Here is a 25,030-nt window from a genome sequence, read left to right as displayed (position 1 = left end):
GTCGGCGCCCGCTCTCGCTCTGTCGGCGCCCGCTCTCGCTCTGCGGCGCCCGCTCTCGCTCTGTCGGCGCCCGCTCTCGCTCTGTCGGCGCCCGCTCTCGCTCTGTCGGCGCCCGCTCTCGGCTCTGTCGGCGCCCGCTCTCGCTCTGTCGGCGCCCGCTCTCGCTCTGTCGGCGCCCGCTCTCGCTCTGTCGGCGCCCGCTCTCGCTCTGTCGGCGCCCGCTCTCGCTCTGTCGGCGCCCGCTCTCGCTCTGTCGGCGCCCGCTCTGCGCTCTGTCGGCGCCCGCTCTCGCTCTGTCGGCGCCCGCTCTGTCGGCGCCCGCTCTGTCGGGCGCCCGCTCTGTCGGCGCCCGCTCTGTCGGCGCCCGCTCTGTCGGCGCCCGCTCTGTCGGCGCCCGCTCTGTGTCGGCGCCCCGCTCTGTCGGCGCCCGCTCTGTCGGCGCCCGCTCTGTCGGCGCCCCCGCTCTGTCGGCGCCCGCTCTGTCGGCGCCCGCTCTGTCGGCGCTCGGGCCGCTCTGTCGGGCGGGCGCCGCTCTGTCGGCGCCCGCTCTGTCGGCGCCCGCTCTGTCGGCGCCGCTCTGTCGGCGCCCGCTCTGTCGGCGCCCGCTCTGTCGGCGCCCGCTCTGTCGGCGCCCGCTCTGTCGCGCCCGCTCTGTCGGCGCCCGCTCTGTCGGCGCCCCGCTCTGTCGGCGCCCGCTCTGTCGGCGCCCGCTCTGTCGGCGCCCCGCTCTGTCGGCGCCCGCTCTGTCGGCGCCCGCTCTGTCGGCGCCCGCTCTGTCGGCGCCCGCTCTGTCGGCGCCCGCTCTGTCGGCGCCCGCTCTGTCGGCGCCCGCTCTGTCGGCGCCCGCTCTGTCGGCGCCCGCTCTGTCGGCGCCCGCTCTGTCGGCCGCCCGCTCTGTCGGCGCCCGCTCTGTCGGCGCCCGCTCTGTCGGCGCCCGCTCTGTCGGCGCCCGCTCTGTCGGCGCCCGCTCTGTCGGCGCCCGCTCTGTCGGCGCCCGCTCTGTCGGCGCCCGCTCTGTCGGCGCCCGCTCTGTCGGCGCCCGCTCTGTCGGCGCCCGCTCTGTCGGCGCCCGCTCTGTCGGCGCCCGCTCTGTCGGCGCCCGCTCTGTCGGCGCCCGCTCTGTCGGCGCCCGCTCTGTCGGCGCCCGCTCTGTCGGCGCCCGCTCTGTCGGCGCCCGCTCTCTCGGCGCCCGCTCTCATCGGCGCCCGCTCTCTCGGCGCCCCGCTCTCTCGGCGCCCGCTCTGTCGGCGCCCGCTCTGTCGGCGCCCGCTCTCTCGGCGCCCGCTCTGTCGGCGCCCGCTCTGTCGGCGCCCCGCTCTGTCGGCGCCCGCTCTGTCGCGCCCGCTCTGTCGGCGCCCGCTCTGTCGGCGCCCGCTCTGTCGGCGCCCGCTCTGTCCGGCGCCCGCTCTGTCGGCGCCCGCTCTGTCGGCGCCCGCTCTGTCGGCGCCCCGCTCTGTCGGCGCCCGCTCTGTCGGCGCCCGCTCTGTCGGCGCCCGCTCTGTCGGCGCCCGCTCTGTCGGCGCCCGCTCTTCGGCGCCCCGCCTCTGTCGGCGCCCGCTCTGTCGGGCGCCCGCTCTGTCGGCGCCCGCCTCTGTCGGCGCCCGCTCTGTCGGCGCCCGCTCTGCTCGGCGCCCGCTCTCTCGGCGCCCCTCCCGCTCTCTCGGCGCCCGCTCTCTCGGCGCCCGCTCTCTCGGCGGCCGCTCTCTCGGCGCCCGCTCTCTCGGCGCCCGCTCTCTCGGCGCCCGCTCTCTCGGCGCCCGCTCTCTCGGCGCCCGCTCTCTCGGCGCCCGCTCTCTCTCGGCGCCCGCTCTCTCGGCGCCCGCTCTCTCGGCGCCCGCTCTCTCGGCGCCCGCTCTGTCGGCGCCCGCTCTGTCGGCGCCCGCTCTGTCGGCGCCCGCTCTCGCTCTCGCTCTGTCGGCGCCCGCTCTCGCTCTCGCTCTGTCGGCGCCCGCTCTCGCTCTCGCTCTGTCGGCGCCCGCTCTCGCTCTCGCTCTGTCGGCGCCCGCTCTCGCTCTCGCTCTGTCGGCGCCCGCTCTCGCTCTCGCTCTGTCGGCGCCCGCTCTCGCTCTCGCTCTGTCGGCGCCCGCTCTCGCTCTCGCTCTGTCGGCGCCCGCTCTCGCTCTGTCGGCGCCCGCTCTCGCTCTGTCGGCGCCCGCTCTCGCTCTGTCGGCGCCCGCTCTCGCTCTGTCGGCGCCCGCTCTCGCTCTCTCGGCGCCCGCTCTCGCTCTCTCGGCGCCCGCTCTCGCTCTCTCGGCGCCCGCTCTCGCTCTCTCGGCGCCCGCTCTCGCTCTCTCGGCGCCCGCTCTCGCTCTCTCGGCGCCCGCTCTCGCTCTCTCGGCGCCCGCTCTCGCTCTCTCGGCGCCCGCTCTCGCTCTCTCGGCGCCCGCTCTCGCTCTCTCGGCGCCCGCTCTCGCTCTCTCGGCGCCGCTCTCGCTCTCTCGGCGCCCGCTCTCGCTCTCTCGGCGCCCGCTCTCGCTCTCTCGGCGCCCGCTCTCGCTCTCTCGGCGCCCGCTCTCGCTCTCTCGGCGCCCGCTCTCGCTCTCTCGGCGCCCGCTCTCGCTCTCTCGGCGCCCGCTCTCGCTCTCTCGGCGCCCGCTCTCGCTCTCTCGGCGCCCGCTCTCGCTCTCTCGGCGCCCGCTCTCGCTCCTCGGCGCCCGCTCTCGCTCTCTCGCGCCCGCTCTCGCTCTCTCGGCGCCCGCTCTCGCTCTCTCGGCGCCCGCTCTCGCTCTCTCGGCGCCCGCTCTCGCTCTCTCGGCGCCCGCTCTCGCTCTCTCGGCGCCCGCTCTCGCTCTCTCGGCGCCCGCTCTCGCTCTCTCGGCGCCCGCTCTCGCTCTCTCGGCGCCCGCTCTCGCTCTCTCGGCGCCCGCTCTCGCTCTCTCGGCGCCCGCTCTCGCTCTCTCGGCGCCCGCTCTCGCTCTCTCGGCGCCCGCTCTCGCTCTCTCGGCGCCCGCTCTCGCTCTCTCGGCGCCCGCTCTCGCTCTCTCGGCGCCCGCTCTCGCTCTCTCGGCGCCCGCTCTCGCTCTCTCGGCGCCCGCTCTCGCTCTCTCGGCGCCCGCTCTCGCTCTCTCGGCGCCCGCTCTCGCTCTCTCGGCGCCCGCTCTCGCTCTCTCGGCGCCCGCTCTCGCTCTCTCGGCGCCCGCTCTCGCTCTCTCGGCGCCCGCTCTCGCTCTCTCGGCGCCCGCTCTCGCTCTCTCGGCGCCCGCTCTCGCTCTCTCGGCGCCCGCTCTCGCTCTCTCGGCGCCCGCTCTCGCTCTCTCGGCGCCCGCTCTCGCTCTCTCGGCGCCCGCTCTCGCTCTCTCGGCGCCCGCTCTCGCTCTCTCGGCGCCCGCTCTCGCTCTCTCGGCGCCCGCTCTCGCTCTCTCGGCGCCCGCTCTCGCTCTCTCGGCGCCCGCTCTCGCTCTCTCGGCGCCCGCTCTCGCTCTCTCGGCGCCCGCTCTCGCTCTCTCGGCGCCCGCTCTGCTCTCTCGGCGCCCGCTCTCGCTCTCTCGGCGCCCGCTCTCGCTCTCTCGGCGCCCGCTCTCGCTCTCTCGGCGCCCGCTCTCGCTCTCTCGGCGCCCGCTCTCGCTCTCTCGGCGCCGCTCTCGCTCTCTCGCGCCCGCTCTCGCTCTCTCGGCGCCCGCTCTCGCTCTCTCGGCGCCCGCTCTCGCTCTCTCGCGCCCGCTCTCGCTCTCTCGGCGCCCGCTCTCGCTCTCTCGGCGCCCGCTCTCGCTCTCTCGGCGCCCGCTCTCGCTCTCTCGGCGCCCGCTCTCGCTCTCTCGGCGCCCGCTCTCGCTCTCTCGGCGCCCGCTCTCGCTCTCTCGGCGCCCGCTCTCGCTCTCTCGGCGCCCGCTCTCGCTCTCTCGGCGCCCGCTCTCGCTCTCTCCGCGCCCGCTCTCGCTCTCTCCGCGCCCGCTCTCGCTCTCTCGCGCCCGCTCTCGCTCTCTCCGCGCCCGCTCTCGCTCTCTCCGCGCCCGCTCTCGCTCTCTCCGCGCCCGCTCTCGCTCTCTCCGCGCCCGCTCTCGCTCTCTCCGCGCCCGCTCTCGCTCTCTCGGCGCCCGCTCTCGCTCTCTCGGCGCCCGCTCTCGCTCTCTCGGCGCCCGCTCTCGCTCTCTCGGCGCCCGCTCTCGCTCTCTCGGCGCCCGCTCTCGCTCTCTCGGCGCCCGCTCTCGCTCTCTCGGCGCCCGCTCTCGCTCTCTCGGCGCCCGCTCTCGCTCTCTCGGCGCCCGCTCTCGCTCTCTCGGCGCCCGCTCTCGCTCTCTCGGCGCCCGCTCTCGCTCTCTCGGCGCCCGCTCTCGCTCTCTCCGCGCCCGCTCTCGCTCTCTCCGCGCCCGCTCTCGCTCTCTCCGCGCCCGCTCTCGCTCTCTCCGCGCCCGCTCTCGCTCTCTCCGCGCCCGCTCTCGCTCTCTCCGCGCCCGCTCTCGCTCTCTCCGCGCCCGCTCTCGCTCTCTCCGCGCCCGCTCTCGCTCTCTCCGCGCCCGCTCTCGCTCTCTCCGCGCCCGCTCTCGCTCTCTCCGCGCCCGCTCTCGCTCTCTCCGCGCCCGCTCTCGCTCTCTCCGCGCCCGCTCTCGCTCTCTCCGCGCCCGCTCTCGCTCTCTCCGCGCCCGCTCTCGCTCTCTCCGCGCCCGCTCTCGCTCTCTCCGCGCCCGCTCTCGCTCTCTCCGCGCCCGCTCTCGCTCTCTCCGCGCCCGCTCTCGCTCTCTCCGCGCCCGCTCTCGCTCTCTCCGCGCCCGCTCTCGCTCTCTCCGCGCCCGCTCTCAGCTCTCTCCGCGCCCGCTCTCGCTCTCTCCGCGCCCGCTCTCGCTCTCTCCGCGCCCGCTCTCGCTCTCTCCGCGCCCGCTCTCGCTCTCTCCGCGCCCGCTCTCGCTCTCTCCACTCTGAATTTCCCCATAAGTTCCCATCCCTATGTCAATCTACTTTGAACTCCTCCGAACCTTCCCTCACAAAGCTAGCAAACCTCCCCACAAGGACATTAGTCAGTTCTGTTAAGGTGTGTAACCGATACTCCCTTGTCCAGGTCACACCTGCTCCAGAACTGGCTCCAATGCCTCAGAAAGCAAATGTTCTCCTCCGACTTGGAGTTTAATCCGGACAAATGTGAGGTAATGCATTTTGGAAGGGCTAATGCAGGTAGGGAATATACAGTGAATGGTAGAACCCTCAAGAGTATTGACAGTCAAAGAGATCTAGGAGTACAGGTCCACAGTCATTGAAAGGGGCAATACAGGTGGAGAAGGTAGTCAAGAAGGCATACGGCATGCTTGCCTTCATTGGCCGGGGCATTGAGTATAAGAATTGGCAAGTCATGTTGCAGCTGTATAGAACCTTAGTTAGGCCACACTTGGAGTATAGTGTTCAATTCTGGTCGCCACACTACCAGAAGGATGTGGAGGCTTTAGAGAGGGTGCAGAAGAGATTTACCAGAATGTTGCCTGATATGGAGGGCATAAGCTATGAGGAGCGATTGAATAAACTCGGTTTGTTCTCACTGGAACGAAGGAGGTTGAGGGGCGACCTGATAGAGGTATACAAAATTATGAGGGGCATAGACAGAGTGGATAGTCAGAGGCTTTTCCCAGGGTAGAGGGGTCAATTACTAGGGGGCATAGGTTTAAGGTGAGAGGGGGCAAGGTTTAGAGTAGATGTACGAGGCAAGTTTTTTACGCAGAGGGTAGTGGGTGCCTGGAACTCACTACCCGAGGAGTTAGTGGAAGCAGGGACGATAGGGACATTTAAGGGGCATCTTGACAAATATATGAATAGGATGGGAATAGAAGGATACGGACCCAGGAAGTGTAGAAGATTGTAGTTTAGTCGGGCAGTATGGTCGGTACGGGCTTGGAGGGCCGAAGGGCCTGTTCCTGTGCTGTACATTTCTTTGTTCTTTGTTCTTTGACTTCTTTTCTCCAGCCACGTTGAACTGCTCAAGCTTACTGTTCCTATGCTACTGGTGCTGGGAGTAATCCTGAGATTATTGCTCGTGGGGCAGCACGGTGGTGCATTATTGGCACTGCTGCCTCACACCGCCGAGGGTCTGGGTTCGATCCCAGCCCCCGGTCACTGTCCTTGTGGAGTTTGCATATTCCCCGTGTATCTGCGTGGATCTCACCCCCACAACCCATTGATGTGCAGGCAGTTGAATTGGCCATACTACCTTTGCCATTGGTCCCAATGTGGACCATGACTTCTAGCTGTTCACACTCTTCTCTCTCTTCCCAGAATATTGCTCTGGGAATCTTGAGTTTAATTCCAAACATGGCAGATGGTGGAATTTAAAACCAGGATTTTAAAACTGAATTTAAAAGTCTAATGATCACAAGATTGTTGTAAAAACCCATCTGGCCTGCATCTGACTCCAGACCCGCAGCAATGTGATGGACTCTTGCCTTCGCAAGCCACTCAGTTGCATCCAACTGCTACAAATGAAACAAAAAGCAATTAAACCGGATGGACCACCTGCATTGACCAAGGTACCAGAGACGACAATGGCAAACCCAGCCCTATCCACCCTGCAAAGTCCTCCTTCCTATTCTGGGGGCTTGTGCTAATGGGAGCGCTGTCTCACAGACAGTTGAGCAACAGCCTCATGGAATCATACCTTACAGATAATGTCCCAGACACCCATTCCTAGGTATGTCCTGATCCACTGGCAACACAGACCCAGCAGAGATGGATGGCAGCACAGTTGGCAGGGAGTTGACCTAGGTGACCTCAACAAATCGACTGTTATGTGTGGAGTTTGCACATTCTTCTCATGTCTGCGTGTGTTTGTGCCGGGTGATCTGGTTTCCTCCCACAGTCTAAAAATGTGCAGGGGCTGGTTTAGCACACTGGGGCTAAATCGCTGACTTTTAAAGCAGACCAAGGCAGGCCAGCAGCACTGTTCAATTCCCGTACCAGCCTCCCCGAACAGGCGCCGGAATGTGGCGACTCGGGACTTTTCACAATAACTTCATTTGAAGCCTACTTGTGACAATAAGTGATTTTCATTTCATTTTCAGGTTAGGTGGATTGGCCATGCTAAAAAGCCCCTGGGTGGGGTTACGGGGATAGGGCCGGTGCAGACTTGATGGACCAAATAGCTTCCTTGTGCACTGTAGGGATTCTATGATTTCGCTGCTAGGCTGGTACTGCAGCAGGTGGTGAGGAAGTCAACAAGAGGGGAAAACATACTTGACCTCATCATCATCAACCTGCCTGCCGCAGATGCAACTGTCCATTGACTGGAGAAGTGAGCACTGCATAGCCGTTGTGGAGACCAAGTACCGTTTTCACATTGAGGATACCCACTGCCCCGTACTAAATTGGATAGACCTCAAATCGATCTAGCAGCTCAAGACTGGGCATCCATGAAGTGCTGTGGACCATCAGCAGCAGCAGAATTGTACTTCACCGCAATCTGTAACCTCATGGCCCAGCATATCCCCACTCTACAATTGCCACCAAGCCAGGGGATCAACCCAGGTTAATTGAAGAGTGCAGGCAGGCATGCCAGGAGCAACACCAGACATACCTAAAAACCTTGTGAAGCTACAACACAGTATTGTGTGCCAAACAGTATAAGCAGCAGCAGCTAATAGCTCTGTGATGGAGGAGCTTAGCACATCAGTGCATAAGATCAGGCAGAATCATTTGCTAGCATCTTCAGCCAGATGTGCCAAGTGGATGATTCATCTCTGCCTCCGGAGGTCTGCAGCATTACCGATGTCAGTTTTCAGCCAATTCGATTCACTCAACATCATCTCGAGAAACAGCTGAAGGCACTAGATACTGCAGCGGCTATGGACCCTGACAATATTCCAGAAGACTTGTGTTCCAGATCTTGTTGTGTCCTTGGCTGAGCTGTTCAGTTACAGCTTGAACTAACAAGTGACAAGTAACATTCGCGCCGTGACATCTCCTACAAGAGAGCATCTAACCATCGCCCCTTGACATTCAATGGCATTACCATTGTTGAACCCTTTGACAGAAACTGAACTGGGCTAGAAGGACAAGGGCAGCTGATATATTGGAATACCCCCACCTGGAGGATCGCCTACCAAGTCACTCACTCACCCTGACTTGGAACTATATCGGCGTTCCTTCACTTGTCACTTGGTCAAAATACTGGAATTTGTTCCTGAACAGCACTGGGGGTTCCTACACCTCTCGGACTACAGTGGTTCAAGAAGGCAGCTCACTACCACCGTTTCGAGGACAGCTAGGATGGGTGATAATGCAGGCCTAGCCAGCAAATCCCCCATCCCGTATAACGAATTAAAGTGTCCTGCGGCCACTCTGACATCCTTGACCCTGGTACCAGGAGACAACATATCCTGGAGACATGTCCACTGCTGCAGAAACACCTCTATGCTCCTAACTATTGAATTCCCTGCCACTATCTCACTTCAATTCTTCCTCCTCCTGTGCAGCTGAATCACCTGTGCTGCTGCAAATTTTGTTCTTGCTACAGTCCTCTGAGGAAGCACCTCACTCACCAGTATCCAAAATGGAAAAGTGGTTGGAGAGAGACGCTACCTATGTTTCTCTTTTTGGCGGTTATCCATTTCCTCTCAACTTGTGCACTTGGCTGTAGTCTGACTGTCTCTCTAAATGTGAAATCCATGTAAACCTCCACCGTTTGAATGCATCATAGTGCCTCTAGCTGCAGCTAGAGTTTCTGCAGCTAATGATACTTCCTGTAGATGTAGCCATCAAGGGAACTTTCTGCTGGCACAACTTTTTACATTAGATGCGAAGGTGCACAGACATAGCTTGACCTTTTCTACAAAGTGTCTACTACAATATGGTATAATAGTAAAACCTATCATGTCGCAGCATAGTTAGCACTGTTGCTTCACAGGACCAGGGTTCAATTCCCAGCTTGGGTCACTGTCTGTGCTGAGTCTGCATGTTCTCCCCGTGTCTGCGTAGGTTTCCTCCGGGTGCTCCCGTTTCCTCCCGCAAGTCCTGAAAGACGTGCTTGTTAGGAGTAGGGGAATTGGACGTTCTGAATTCTCCCTCCATGTACCTGAACAGGTGCCGTAGTGTGGTGACTAGGGGATTTCCACAATAACTTTGTAGCATTGTTAATGTGAGCCTACTTGTGACACTAATAATTATTATCATCTCCGTCATCAGTTTGGAAAGACCTAACTTAGCAACCAGTCAACGTGAATTAAAAGAAAAAATCGATTTATAAAGAAAAGGGACCCAAAAGTTTGTCCAAGTTGGAGAGTGAGGGCTGGCTGGAGTTGGAGCGGTGGCAATGACCTTCATGGAGATCCAGCAAAGTTCGGGTTGCCAGACTTTAGCATCCCAGGAAACAATGCACCAAATCAAGATCACTCCTTAGGACATCTGAATGCAGACTATGGCTAATCATGTATTCATCAAACGTTAAAGCCAAACCCAGTCCACCTCATACTTTTTTAAAGAATAAATTTAGAATACCAAATTCATTTTTTTTCCAATTAAGGAGCAATTTAGCATGGCCAATCCACCTACCCTGCACATCTTTGGGTTGTGGGGTCGAAACCCATGCGAACACTGGGAGAATGTGCAAACTCCATACGGACAGTGACCCGGGATCGAATCTGAGACCTCGGTGCCTTGAGGTCGCAGTGCTAACCACTGTGCTGGCCCAATTCATAACTCTACATGTGTTCTGCCCAAGGACAGTGACTAGAAATGTTTGCTTATATGCTTTATTAAGATCAAAGCTGTGCCCCAATTTCTGTCTTGATTTAGATGCATAACCGGTAATTGATTTCTGCCGCTCCCTGATCTGTTCGGTTACTTAATGTATATCTGTAAATTTACCATCCGCGATGTGCTTTGCCTTCTAACTTGAAATAGCTCACTAGAGCATTTTAAGCTGGTATGTGGGCACAGGGTAACAGTGTGACTTGAGACCTCTGGGTTATCGACCCTGTCCTGTGGGTTATAACCAATGTTGGTGGAACCAGCAAATATTTGGCAATAATGGTGGTAACCTCGGACCTTAAGACAACAACTGCTTGCACGTGGAGGGTCCTTGGGAAAGAGGACTTGTTTCCTTTAAACATGCACCTTGAAGGCTGTGGGAGGCCACCTAATATTCTTTTTCTCGTCATGTTGCTCATTTAAGTTGCAAATGGGAGGCTCTTGCGCGCAACTCCAGGAAAGTGCAGGACCTTGATGTGGAGAAATGAACTGAGCACCTGCCATTGGGCAGATCACCAATAGTTCTAGGCATACAAACCCTGAACAGCGTACTTGAGGAACTTGGAACGCAGAAATGACTGGTTGTTCACTTTAAATTGTTTTTTGATTTGCAGTGAAAATCTGGCCACTGATATGTACCTAGTCTCCCAAATGGATAGTGACCAGTATGTGCCAATACTGACTGTAGCAAACCTTGACCACGTGAAGAAGCTGAGCACAGATGTGGACCTGATTATTGAAGTTTTGAGATGTAAGTTTGTGTTGCATTTTATATATAAAGCAGTATTTTGAAAAGAAATTGTTGCTGAAAATATCCTGCAATTTATTTAGCGTTGCCTTTGGTCCAAGTGGATGAGAAGGGGGAGAAAGTCAGGCCAAATCAAAACCGATGCATTGTAATTCTACGAGAAGTACCAGAGTCAACACCCATTGAGGTAAGAACGAAATAAAAACTCTTTAAATAAAGCATTTTAAATGAATTTTAAAAATTGTATCAAATCACGCGCATCATCAAAAGCTATCAAAAATGGAATGTAGAAGTTTGTCTAAAATCCGGTGCAACAATGAACAAGCAGATCCAGCATAATTTGCGTAAGCCCCATCCTCAATACGGGGGGGGGGTGCCCAGAATAGGATTACTACAGTGCAGAAGGACGCCATTCGGTCTATTGAGGCCACACCGACCCTCTGAAACAGCACCCGACCGAGGCCCAAGCCCTCACCATATCCCCATAACTCAATAACCCCACCTAACCTTTTGGACAGGAGGGGGCAATTTAGCATGGCCAATCCACCTAATTTGCAGATCTATGGACTGTGGGACGGAATGTGAGGACCCGGAGAAAACCCACGCAGACACAGGAGAACGTACAAACTCCACACAAACTCACCCAAGACTGGAATTGAACCTGGGTCCCTGGCGCTGTGAGGCAGTAGTGCAGGCAGTGCAAACGTAGGCATTTCCAACTGTCTCCAGCTAGTAGTGCCGCAAGGAGAATCCTTCTTAGTCTCCTGAGGTCCCCAGCATCATATTTGCCAGTCTTCAGCCAATTTGATTCACTCTACATGATATCAAGTAATGGCTGAAAGTACTGGATACTGCAAAGGCTATGTGCCCTGGCAAAATTCCAGCAATAGTACAGAAGACTTGTGCTCCAGAACTTACAAGCTGCTCCAGTTTAGCTCCCAACACTTGCATCTAGAAGACAATGCGTAATTTTCTGTTCATTTGTGGAATGTGGGCGTCTCTGGTAGGGTCAGCATTTATTGCCTATTCCTGAGGGCATTAAGAGTCAAGCACATTGTTGTGGATCTGGTGACATGTGTACGCCAGACCAGATAAGGGGAACAGATTTCCTTCCCAAAAGGATATCAGTGAATCAGATGGGTTTTTACAACAATCAACAATGGTTTTATGATCATTATTAGACTTTTAATTCCAGATTTTTATTGAATTCCTATTTCAGCATCTGTTATGGTGGAATTTGAACCCGGGTCCCCAGAGCCAGTACCCTTTGTCTCTGGATTACTAGTCCAGTGACAATACCACTACGCCAATGTCTCCCCTTTCCAAGATATGTCCTGTACACACACAGCAGGCCAATTACCACCATCAGTCTGCCATCTATCACCAGTAAAGTGATTGAAGGAGTCATCAGCAGTACTATCAAGCAGCACTTAGCAATAACCTACTCACTGATGCTCATTTTGAGTTTGGTCAGGGTCACTTAGCTCCCGGACTCATTACAGCCTTGGTTCATGCATGGACAAAAGAGCTGAACTTCAGAGGTGAGAGTGACTGCTTTTGACATCAAGGCAGGATTTGACCATTTGTGGCATCAAGTTGCCCTTGCAAAACTGGAGTCGATGGGAGTCGGGTACAACACTGCTGGTTGAAGTCATACATAGCACAATGGAAGATGGTTGTGGTTGTTGGACGTCGATCATCTCCGTTCCTGGACATCACTGCAGGAGTTCCTTGGCCCAACCATCTTGAACTGCTTCACCAATGACCTTTCTTCCATTATAAGGTCAAAAATGGGTTGTTTGCCCCTCATTGCACATCATTGCACAATATTCAGCACCATTCATGACTGCACACATACTGAAGCAGTCCATGTCCAAATGCAGCAAGACCTGGGGAATATTCTGGCTTGGGCTGATATGATGAGTAACATCATGCCACAAGTGCCAGGCAAAGACCATCTCCAACAAGAGAGAATCTAACTATTGTCCCTTAACATTCAATGGCATGAGTATTGCTGAAACCCCCAATATCAACATCCTGGCAGTTACAATTGACCAGAAACTGAACTGGACTAGTATGAATACGGTGGCTACAAGAATACTCTCCACAACTCCCAACAAAAATCCCTCCCTCCACTCCCTCCCATCCTGACTTGGAAGTATATTGCTGTTTCTTCACTGTCGCTCAAGTCAAAATTAAGAATCTCCCAAACTGCACTGCGGGTGTACCCATACCACTTGGTCTGCATATGTTCAAGAACAGTAAGAAGTCTTACAACACTAGGTTAGAGTCCAACACATTTGTTTCGAATCACAAGATTTCGGAGCACAGCTCCTTCCTCATTCACCTGGCCAATGAATGCTGGAGTAGCCAGTAGCGCCCACATCCCGTGAATGAAAACATTTGAATCGTGTTTCCCCTTTTTGCCAAGCATCACTTTCCGATAAATCATCACCATGTTAAGCCGCAGAGCAGTCTCTTTGACCACAACTGAAATCAGTGCGTGTCTGAAGTTGTTCAGGTTAAAGTGAATTGAATATTGAGTATTTGTACAAGAAATTAGTGCAAGGGGGTGCGGCAAGTAATTTTTTTGGGGGTAGGGCGGTGGAGAGGAAAAATTAATGTTTGAATGAAAGAACATCCCACATGGATTGTGTACACCATAATCAACCAGCTAACTTTTCCCCCTCCCCCAGGAGGTAGAAGCGCTCTTCAAAGGAGAGAATTTTCCGAAGTTCATGAGTTGTGAGTTTGCCTACAATGACAACTGGTTTATCACCTTTGAATCAGAGGCTGATGCACAGCAGGTAAAGCCAGATCTTCTTGCCAACATTTTGTATACTTCTTTTGGCAGTTTAATTACATGTTCTGGACATTGACTTATAAGAGTCTTTTAAACTTGGATTGTGTCTGACCAATTGCATTTTCAGTTCTGGGATCTCAGTTCAGAATGAGCCGAGATTTAAGGTGCGGTAGTCACCTGCGCTTTGTTCAGATGACTATTTAGAATAGATTGGGTCATTTTGATGCAGTTGAATGCAAGTCTGCAGCCCAACAATCGATAGATAATTCAAAGATTGGTGGCTGTGGAAAGTTGGAACAGGGTGATACTCAACAAGTGCAGTAGAGGGTGCTCTTTGGGCTGAAACAGATTATTACTTTGCATCAAAGTAATCAATGTATTTTATGTTCACATTGGGTGCTTGAAATGAAATTCCTTCAATTTCCTGGAATTAATGCCCCTAATATTATGCATAAAAAGGAAATGACCAAATTGTTAGAAGTATCCACTTTGTCCGTAAATATAATTACAAAACCGTTTGTCACTTTAAACTGTTCACAGCAGTGTGTAACTTCCAGAATAAACAGCCTGCATATATAATTATTTTTATTATTTTCAAATAATGTTTCCACCTGTGCCATTTATAAGGAGTTTTCCAATAATTAGAGTTTAATTTTGTAATGTTCCAATTTCAAATATTAAATAAAACTATGGAAACTGAGTTAATACCTGAGCGAGGACCCATGGATGATTCTGGCTGAATTACTTTTAGCAGAGTATGCTGAGCTTGTTTTTGGTTCAAGTCCAGCCTTGGGTGACTGTGTAGAATTTGCACATTCTCCCCGTGTCTGCTTGGGTTTCCTCCAGGTGCTCTGGTTTCCTCCCACAGCCCAAGATGTGCAGGTTAGGTGGATTTAAAAAAATATATAAATTTAGAGTACCCGATTCATTTTTTCCAATTAAGGGGCAATTTACCATGGCCAATCCACCTAACCTACATATCTTTGGGTTGTGGGGACGAGACCCATCAATCATGGGGAGAATGTGCAAACTCCACACGGACAGTGACCCAGAGCCGGAATCGAACCTGGGACCTCAGCGCCATGAGGCAGCAGGGCTAATCCACTGCACCACCACCATACTAAATTGTTCCTTGGTGTCAGAAAATTAGGGGGATGGGCTGGGGGCATGGGCCTAGTTAGGTTGCTCTTTCGGAGGGTAGGTGCAGACTCGATGGGCCGAATGGCCTCCTTCTGCCCTGTAGGGATTCTATGATTCACTTCAACTTGTCAATGTTCAACAGCACTGTGCTAACTTATGACCTACCATGTAGAAGGGCGAGGGCAGCAGACACATGGGAAGTTCCCCTCCCAGTCTCACACCGTTGTGACTTGGGACTGTGAACCAGTAATATTGAAGTGACTATGATCCTGTTGGAACTCCTTCCCTGACTACTGGTGGGTGTACCCACACCACAAGTATCATATGTATTGCAAGCAGTTCGTCACCACCTTAGCAAGGGCAGTTATGGAATGGATGGGCAATAGATGTTGTCTGTACCAATAATACTCATACCCTTCCAATAATTAACAAAAAATAAAAATCACTGGATAGCAATGCTCTCAGCATGTTTTTATAGGCATAAAAAAGCTGTTTCCATTAAGTGTGATCAATATCTTGAGTTTGTGGCTGCCCTGCTAACATTATGTGGAGTTGTATTCCCACAATCTCACTGCCATTTTAACGAAAGATTTGTATACATATCTAGTTTATTCTTGTACTGTGCACCACATTTATAGTGTTAGAAAATGATTGGCCAGTTTATTACTTATTAACTTGTTACTTGTTTTGGTCAGGCTTACAGATACCTTCGAGAAGAAGTAAAAACGTTCCAGGGGAAGCCTATAAAGGTAAAAGTTGAATAATACTTTAATATTGATTTGGTTTTCTTGATTATTTCATTCAGCGGTGTAGTGCAAGTCTCAAGTTGAATGGATTTTTTTTTGTACCAGGCAAGGATTAAAGCAAAGCCAATGGCTATCAACACTTTTCTACCAAAGAATGGTTACAGACCTCTTGATATGAACCTATACACTCAGCAGAGGTACACATCGTTTTATGTGCCTCCGATATACAGCCCCCAACAGCAGTTTCCACTTTATAGCCTCCTTACTCCTCAGTCTTGGTCAACAACCCATAGCTACCTGGATCCTACATTGGTAAGTGTGAAGTTCTTACGATTGATCTATTCATCACTTGCCAGTTGATCTTATTGTGTTCATAGTATGCAAATTGTGACCCTTTTAGAATTCTTGAGTTTATTATGCCTTTTTATTTGACCAAAGATATTAAAAACCTGTAATGGAATTATTCTTTCAAAATGCAGCCACTAATTTCTGCTTTTACAAACATCTGATTGCTTCATAGTAACTACTTTACCGTTGAAACTTCCTGTAGGAAGGTAGGGTATCTCAATTAGTTTTTGTGCAGAATTGATCCATCATCCATGGAGGATATTGCATTCATTTTGACTTGAGTTTATATTCTGGGAGAAAATTGTTCCGTCCTTCAGTTTCATATGTACTAGAATTCACTAGCTGGAGGGGGAAAATTTGCTTTTAGCGCCTGTTATGTAAACAATTTTAATTTAAAAAAAAAAAATATTTTCTATTGTTTAGCGCTCTCATTCCATGCAGCATTTCTTCACATTGTGCATGTGGCCTCCATCCAAATGTCTGGCGATTCAGCTCTGAACCAGACACTGACAAGTATGTGGGAGAGTCATTCTGGCGGCGGGGCAGGAGCACATACTGGTTGTCTCCGTTAGCCGTCTGACTCGAGCTTGGGAATCCATGAGGAGGGAAATGAATGAAATGCACATCTGAATCATCAAGCAGCGGTATATTGGTACACAAATATATTGGCATAGGCTTAGGACTTTCCTACAGTGCACATGTTATATATTTACCTTGAATTAAGATTTTGAGCCAAAAAGTTTGGACATGCTTACTAACTTGAATCTTTTGAGAGCTGCTGCCAGCTTTAATTTCTTTGGTTTGGTAATTTTTGCTTTGCACCAGGCACGGAAGCATTGGGATTTGGTTTTTGGGGGCAAGGTCATGAGCAATCTTTGGCCAGTTTCCCACGGTACAGTGGTGAGTGTGAAATCTGAGTATTTCAGTCGTTTTTGCTGTCTAGGTGGACAAAGCTCTTAATTTACAAGTTTCTGTAGAATCATGCATTGGCAGCAGTGGGTACCAAGCAGCTCGCTGTATATGTGATCTAAGAAGATGCCCTTGCACTGGATGAGGATTGAAAACTAGGATAATCTTCAAGTTGATTTCACTTTGTAATTTGGTAAACATGCTTTAAATAGTCCAACTACAATTTTTATCTTTAGGACTGCTAGAATGAGGGACATGTATTGACTGACTTGTTCACTTGTTTGTCCACCGCTGCAGAAGTTGGCAGATGCACATTACGTTGGATATTGAAGATGTAACAGCCCAGTCAGAATGTTGTAGATGTTATTGTGTGGTCTGAAAGGACAACTTGATGCATAATACAAAGACCAAATTTAGCTATTAATTAGAGGCTTGAAGGATCAGGAAAATTTCTGGTTGTATCTTGGAAGACTTAAGTAGAATCCATGATGTACTTTTTTTTTTGTTGTCGGGAATGGGCTCAAGTGAGTTTATTTTGTTTGTCTTTGACCTGCCAACCCCAATGTTTTGAAAATTCATTTATAGGATGTGGGCGTCGCTGGATAGGCCAGATTTGTTGCCCATCCCTAGTTGCCCTTGTGGTGGTGAATTGTCGTCTTGAACTGTTGCAATCCCTGAGGTTTAGGTACACCCACAGTGCTGTTGGGGAGTTCCAGGATTTTGACCCAGGTGGTACGGTTCCCAGGTCTCTGTTGCGGCTCTTGTCCTAGATGTCAGAGGTTGTGGGTTTGGAAGGTGCTGCCTAAGGAACCGTAGCGAGTTCCTGCTGTGCATCTTGCAGATGGTACACGTCTGCCATTGTTTGTCGGTGGAGTGATTTAATGTTTGTGGGACGGTGAGCAATCAAGCGGGCTGCCTAGTCCTGGATGGTGTCGAGCTTCTGGAATGTTGGAGCTGCACTCATCCAGACAAGTGGAGAGTATTTTATTGCACTCTGGACTTTTGTGCCTTGTAGGTGGTGGACAGGCTTTTGGGGGGGTGTGTGTGTGTGGGGGGGGGGGGGGGGGGGGGGGGTTCGATACGAGTTACTCAACATAGGATTCCTCGCCTTTGACCTGCTGTGCTGGCCACAGTATTAATATGGCTAGTTCGGTTTCTGATCAATGGTAACCCCCCCCCCCAGATGTTGATTGTGAGAGGTTCAGCGATGGTAGTTCCAATTAATGCCAAGGGACGATGGTTAGATACTCTCTTGTAGGAGATGATCATTGCCTGGCACATATGTGACACAAATGTAACTTGCCACTTGTCCGCCCAAGCATGGATATTGTCCAGGTCTTGCTGCGTTTGGACAGGGACTGCTTCATTGTCGTCTGAAGAGTCGCGAATAATGCTGAATATCGTGCAGTCACCTGCGAACATACCCACTTCTGACCTTATGATGCAGCAGCTGAAGATGGTTGGGCCTTGGACACAACCCTGAGGAACTCCTGCAGTGATCGTCCTGGACCAGTGATGATTAACCTCCAATCACCTCAACTATCTTCCTTTGTGCCAGATATGACTCCAACCTGTGGAGAGTTTCACCCGATTCCCATTGGCTCCAAATTAGCAAGGGCTCCTTGATGCCATAAATGCTGCCTTGATGTCAAGGGCAGTTCCACTCATCTCACTCATCATTCAGCTCTGTTTGAACCAAGGCTGTAATGAGGTCAGGAGCTGAGTGACCCTGGTGGAAACTAATGTGAACATTGATGAGCAGGTTATTACTGAGTAAATACCACTTGATAGCAGTTGATGACTGCCTCCATCACTGCTGATGATGGAGAATAGACTGAGAGGCCTGTAATTGGCTGGCTGGAATTTGTCCTGTTTCTTGTGTACAGGGCTGTCATGTGAGATGAGGGTTTATAAAATAGGTGTAGTGGATGTACCTTTAAGAAATGGGTGTTTATCAGTCATGTCAATGTGGGTGGAGCTGGGCTGTCTGTCTGCTTTTACTTTCGCTTTGGGCTCGCAGCTCCAGGGTGTGTTTAGTTTAGTTTTAGAGAAGCTGCAGTCACAGCATGATGTGTATGAATCTCTCCAAGCGTATGAATGTTCATTTGGTGATTTCAATGTGGTAACTGTTCTCAGTAGTGAAGTTAAACCTGCTGTCTTTTTTCTAAAAAGGTTTCTTTTTGTCTTATGGATGTTGCAAGGAAATATGAAGAGTTACTTGGAGAGTACTGTATTCTTTGGGGGATTTATTGGTGTTGATAGTTGTTAAGATGATTACTGTGGGTTTCTTACGTGTTAAGTGGTTACATAAATAAACATTGTTTTAATTTAAAAGTACTGTATATTTCTGTTGCATCACACCTATAAAGTAGATCCGTGAGCTCACCATAACCACAATCTATTCAAAGTTGTGCGTCAGGTGAACTCCATGATACACGTTGGGGTTCTCTAAACCCTGGCCCACAACAGGACACACCTGGGAAATTTTCTACATTGTGCATTATATACTTAATTGATTTCAAACTATTCTGATTCCTCAGTCTCAAAAAGCTGTCTGGAAAAAAAAAAAGTGTTTCTTATGTTCGTTCACAGGATGTGGCCATTGCTGGCTAGGCCTTAACATTTATTGCCTCACTGTGACAATTTTTCGGCATGCCAGAATTTCATTTGTGCCCTGCGTTCCTATAATATCCTTTTTCCACTTTCTTGGCATTGCATCAGTGTATGGTCTTGCGTTTCAGTAGCCACTAAGAGCGAATTTGATTTCCACTCTATTTACAAAGGTGCAGTCCACTTAGTATGCTAGTATGAGTCACTATTATTTTACTCCTGGAACAGCAGTCAAAATAGTGGGCTGCTATTAAATTCTCTGGCCATTCATGCCTTGAGTACAAGGTCCAAATTTTATTCAATTAATTTCCAAGAATCGGGCAAATTTGAAGATGGATTGGTTAACCCTTCTGAATGGCCTTTAAGCTGTGGTATTTCCATGGCAGATTTTCCATCGTGTTTTCTCAATAGCAACGATAATTCAGAAGATGCAAACTGACTGAGCAGAAGTTTCTTTGTAATCCCTTAGCTCTTCAAACCATGTTTCTCGAACATCACAACAATAACTAATTGGAGGATTCTGCAGCATCTGCAAGGGATCTATTCAAAATAAAATATCACCTCTGACTATCTAATTATTGAAGACAGCTGTTGGATCAGGGTTTCCAATTGCTGTCTGTAGGCACACTGATCGTTTCCCACAGGGCATGTGTGCTTGTTCAGTGGTCTAGTAGGTCAATCTTCTTCACATGAAATGCATATCCTGAAACAGCTCAGCATCTGTTTAACACTGGCTAAAAATCTAATTTTACTGACAACTGCATCCAGAAAATATTCATTTTATTTGATCTACAATATAATTGAGTAGAATTCTGAAATAGAGACCTAATACTGAGGCCTATTATCAACCACGGGCTTAGTGGAATTCAATCAGTCTGGCAAAAGAATTGTATTCTTGCGAAGATTTTCCCGTTTTTAATCTTTTTCACGTCCCCACTTTCAATTTTATGTGAAAATTCTTTTCAGGTCATTGTGATTTGAATGGTTTTTACGAAGACTTTATTTCATGGCTATCACTCTGTATTCTTGAAGTTCTAAATTCTGACCTTGAGGCTTGTGAACTCGGTCTTCCAATTCCAGTCCTGCAGCTATCGAAATTCAATAATAGCTTTTCAAGACTTGAATAATGTCTCCATTTTTTTTTTTTTTTTGCAATGTAAACATATGTCCCGTGAAGGTTCCTCTTTGTGATCCAAGTTTGAGAAGGTAAATCCCTGTCCTAAAGCATGTATTGCTATTGAGGGTTGGTTACCCAAAATGATAGGTTGTTAATGGACCTCTACCCTTTGTAAGCACCAGTTTTCTCTGCTATATGATATTGAAATCCATCACATCCATTCCTTTTCCAAATCTTTTTGAATGCCCTATGTCAGTACTTTACTGGTTTCACATTAGAGGATACTCTCTGTTGTGTTAAAAGTGAATTCCATTTATGCCTATACTCTCCCCTAGTTCTTGTCTCTCCCACGAGGAGAAACGTCTGCTATAACAACTTTCTTTATAAAATACTTTTATTCTCCTTTTTCACATTTTCTCCCAAATTTGCACCCACCAACAATAAACAATAATCAGTAACGAATATAATGGCAATCCCCATATCAATAACGGCGATCCCATCCTCCCACCAAACCCCAAACATTAGCCCGCATGTTAACATGTACAAGTGACAAAATGAATCGGGAATCACCCATAGTCACCATTAACACACACAGTCGTCCGATCTCTCTCTCTTTCCCCCCCCCCCCCCCCCCCCCCAAGGTAATGTTCAATGTTAACCAGTTCTTGAAAGTGCAAGTGCAGAATGAATAATGCCCATGAATTGTAGAACCCCTCCATCCTTCCCCTCAGTTCAAACTTAACCTTCTCAAGAGTCAAGAATTCCAACAGGTCCCCCCGCCACGCCAGGGCACAGGGTGGAGAGGTTCCTCCATCCCATCAGGATCCACCTTCCGGCGATCAACGAGGCGAAGGCTACAACATCTGCCTCCGCACCCGTTTCCAACCCTGGCTGGTCCGACACCCCGAATATGGCCTCCTGGGGACCCGGGTCCAGTTTCACGTGCACCACTTCCGAGATTACTCTAAAAGGGGCTGTTTAGCACAGGGCTAATTCGCTGGCTTTGAAGGCAGGCCAGCAGCATGGTTCAATTCCCGTATCAGCCTCCCCGAACAGGCGCCAGAATGTGGCGACTCGGGGCTTTTCACAGTAACTTCATTTGAAGCCTACTTGTGACAATAAGCGATTTTCATTTTTCAATGCCCCCCCCCCCCCCCCCGCAACGTTCTCACACATCTTCTACCCCTTCAAAGAATCTGCTCCTCCTCGCGCACGAGGTGGAGGTGTTCACTCTCCGGAGCACCTCACACCAGAACCCCTCCTTCATACCCTCTCACAACTCTTCCTCCCACTTTGCTTTAATCCCTTCCAATGGTGCCTTCGCCTCTTCCAAAATAGCTCCGTAAACCGCCGACACTACCCCCTTCTCCAGTCCCCCTGTCGTCAGCACCTCCTCCAGCAATGTGGAGGCCAGCTCCACCGGGAAGCTCTGTACTGCTATAACCAACTTAATAGATTATAGCATTTTCCCTATGACAGCTCTTGGGTTAACTGGCCTGTAGTTGCCTGCTTTCTGTCAGTCTCCTTGGATAGAAGAGTTTGTATTCACTATTCTGATGGGACCATTCTAGAATCAAGGGAATTTTTGAAGATTACAGCCAATGTATCTACTATCTCAACATCCACTTCTTTTAGACCCCAGGATGCAGACTGTCGGGTTGAAGTGACTTGTTGGCCTTTAGTATGATATAAGTATTTCGGTACCCTTTCCCTGGTGGTTGTATTTGTTTTAAGACCCTTTATCCATTTCACCACTTGATTTGCTCTTTCTTCTGGGACAGATTTGCTTTCTACAGTAAAGGCATTACTGTTCAAAGCTTCCGCCAATTCATTATTGCTCATTGATTCCAACGCTCCATTTAGTTACACCCTTCCTATTTAAATACTTTACATAGTCATACTTTTCATAAATGTCTTTATATTATGTATGTTCTATTTGTAGCTAGCTTTCTCTCACCCTGTAATTTCTTCATCCTCTTTTTAATCATTCTTTTGGTTTTTAAATTCCATCGAATCATCTGACTTACTGATGGATCTTTGCAGAATTGGACGTCTTTTTCCAATTTGATACACACAAATATCGGTAGCCATGGGAGGTACACCGTTCTCATTACTGAGTTATGCATGATCTTAAGTGTCTGCCACTGCTACTCTACTGTCTTACCCTTTAAACTAATTTCCCTGTTCACTTTAACCAGTTCTATCTTCATACTCCTGCAATTGCCTGTGTTTAAGGTAAAAACACTAGTCTAAGACTCTCTTGCCCTCCTCAATCACTGTTAAGATCACTGCTACCTGGGAGCTCCTTCACTATGCGCTCACTCATTGACCATGCCTCAGCATTTTATCAGGTCTAGAATGGCATGGAAGCAATCAATAAACTCATCTTCCATGTTACCTTTTGCCAATCTGATTCATCCAATCTATATGTATATTAAGATTGCCCATGTTTATTGCAATATCTTTAAAGCATGCAATTTTGTTTTTAAGGTAATTTGTTATAGTAATGGTCTAAACAGCATGCAGAGTATGTTCTTGTGGAATACTACTGCAAATCACAACTTTGTTGATAACCATTTTTTATATTAGGCTAGCAAGGTAACTCATTTATTCAACACTTAGTGTCAGGCTCAAATCTTTTTGAAAATCAAAGTAGAGCTATTCACTAGATTGCTCAGCTATTTATTCCGCCCTATATTATCAAAACCACTTTAATTTGTCTTTTTGGCTTCTGTTTTAGATGAAGCTAAGAAGTGGCCTATTAAAAGTGCAACCATGCTTTCCTGACTGCAAAATTATGAATCCATGCTTTTGAACATTAAGAATAGTAACGTCATTATTTCCGTAATGGAATGACTTGTAAATCTGCTTGGTTGGAATGACCCACCTTGATTCAGATTCCACTTTTGATGCTTTGTTAAAATGGAAAAATCTGTGCAGTAGTTTTGTGTAATTATGGAACATTCCTTCTGTATTTCACAATTGTAGAATCAACATTACACTGAAATTTTCATTTTCAACACTTGAGCTGACATTTTTATGGATTCACACTTGTATAGAACCTAACTTCAATTTCTTTTTTAGGTATCTCCATTCCCAAATGCTGGTTTCATAAATGGATTTACTGCAGCTCCAAACTTCAAATCTGCTACCGCCCCATTGACCTCACTCAGACAGTATAATCCTAGAAACAGGTAAGATCTCTTTTTAAAGTTGATTTTTTTTTTTTAAAAAAGCAGACTCTAGATTTGCTTACCTTTTTATTAATTACAAATATTGTTGAAGGATTGGCTTTTGTTTCCGACTGCCTTCCAAGGAGTGAAGAATTGAGGAAGGCAAATGAATACTGTACCTTTTGCCCATTTTCTTTGTACCACAGATTGTTTACTCTTGAAAACCCACATAATTATTGTGCTAAAGATCTTGTCTGACTGAAATGCCCATAAAGGTCAGGGAAAAGAAGGTTGAGAGCACAAGTTCATCGATGGAGCCTGAGGCTTCTCAGAACATATTGGCAGAAAAAATGGTGGAGTCAGTCAGTCTCGTGCTCCAACCACTCTACTAATGGCCAAGGTGTTTTCTCGTACCATGGCAAAGGAATTTAAAAGCATTGAAGAATTGTGTTGGAAGACTGCAGGAAATCAATTGAAGAGGCCTTGGTCCCCACTTGAGCGGTTCTGGGGAAAACTAATCCGAGCTTGGAAGCCCAGGGAGCCACAATTTAAGATATGGAAGTGGCCCTCTCGGGCCACGGTGATTTGATTGCTTCACTGGAATCGGAGCTGTCTTCGGTAGTTGAAGTGAATAAATTGTTGAAGGCCTAGATGAGTGACGTAGAGAATAGGTCGAGAAGGCAAAATATTTGAATTGTGGGGCTGCTAAATGGGATGAGAGGCCCAATGCCCACTGAGGACCGGAACCAATGTCCGAGGGGGGAGTTTTTGCAGCGCTGTTGGGGAGGGTTTAAACTAATATGGCAGGAGGATGGGAAGCGATGCATGAACTCGGAGGGACGTACGGTGAGGACAGAAACAAAAAGCAGTAAAGGGAAAAGTGGAAGGCAGAGAAACCAAAAAAAAAAATCAAAAGGGCCACATTGTCATAATTTTAAAAGGGCTATAAATGTCAGAAAAACAAGCCAGAAAGCTCTGTCACAATGCGAGGAGCATTTATCATAGATCATAGAATTTACATCGGTGACCACACCGATGCCCCCTCCAGTCTCATGTGCTGCCTCCATTTCCCTCACACCCTCAGGGCTGCCACAACCACTGGGTTTGTGGAGTACCGAGGCGGCGAGAATGGCAGAGGTGCCGTTAATAAAGCCTCCAAACTCGTACTCTTACAGGACGCCACCTCCACTCACTCCCACCCATGACCCCTTCCCCACTTCCTAACCATCGATATATTCGCCGCCCAGTAATAATTAATCAAAATTCGGAAGGGCCAAGCCCCCACCCCGCGCCCCCGTTCCAGAAGGACCTCCTTCACCCTCGGGGCCTTACCAGCCCATACAAAACCGAGATCACCGCGTTCATCTTCCTGAAAAATGCCGTGGAGATAAAAAATTGGAAGACATTGAAACACAAATAGCAATCTCGGGAGGACTGTCATCTTCACAGTCTACCCTTCCCACCAATGACAGCAGGAGCATGTCCCACCTGTGGAAGTCCCCTTTCATTTGCTCAACCTGCCCAAATTTAACTAATGGAGCTGACCCCAGTCCCTTGCCACTTGAATCCCTAGGTACCTAAAACTCCCCCCCCCCCCCCCCCCCCCCCAACTTTAAATGGTAACTCCCTCAGTGTCCTCTCTTGCCCCCGTGCCTGGATCGCAAACACCTCCCTCTTAGGAAAAGACTATTTCTTCGACACACTGGGATAGGCAGACTGTTTCATTAAAAACAATTTCGGCGTGATGTAATTGAGTTTTTGGTTCTGTTGGTGGGA

General features: G+C 50.3%; 1 protein-coding gene across 2 annotated transcripts in view; it reads left to right on the top strand.

The window, feature by feature from the left end:
* Window positions 1-25,030, top strand: part of larp4b (La ribonucleoprotein 4B) — a 190,830-nt gene that overhangs the window by 92,133 nt on the left and 73,667 nt on the right. For both annotated transcript variants that reach the window (XM_072508268.1, XM_072508269.1), the window contains exons 6-11: window positions 10,275-10,411; window positions 10,492-10,595; window positions 13,105-13,215; window positions 15,047-15,100; window positions 15,203-15,409; window positions 23,166-23,275. In XM_072508268.1, coding sequence (XP_072364369.1) covers window positions 10,275-10,411; window positions 10,492-10,595; window positions 13,105-13,215; window positions 15,047-15,100; window positions 15,203-15,409; window positions 23,166-23,275 — 723 coding nt within the window. The remainder of the gene's footprint in view (window positions 1-10,274; window positions 10,412-10,491; window positions 10,596-13,104; window positions 13,216-15,046; window positions 15,101-15,202; window positions 15,410-23,165; window positions 23,276-25,030) is intronic.

Source organism: Scyliorhinus torazame, chromosome 6, assembly GCF_047496885.1.
Source record: "Scyliorhinus torazame isolate Kashiwa2021f chromosome 6, sScyTor2.1, whole genome shotgun sequence".
NCBI classification, from domain to species: domain Eukaryota; kingdom Metazoa; phylum Chordata; class Chondrichthyes; order Carcharhiniformes; family Scyliorhinidae; genus Scyliorhinus; species Scyliorhinus torazame.
This window is presented reverse-complemented; position numbering and strand designations above follow the sequence as displayed.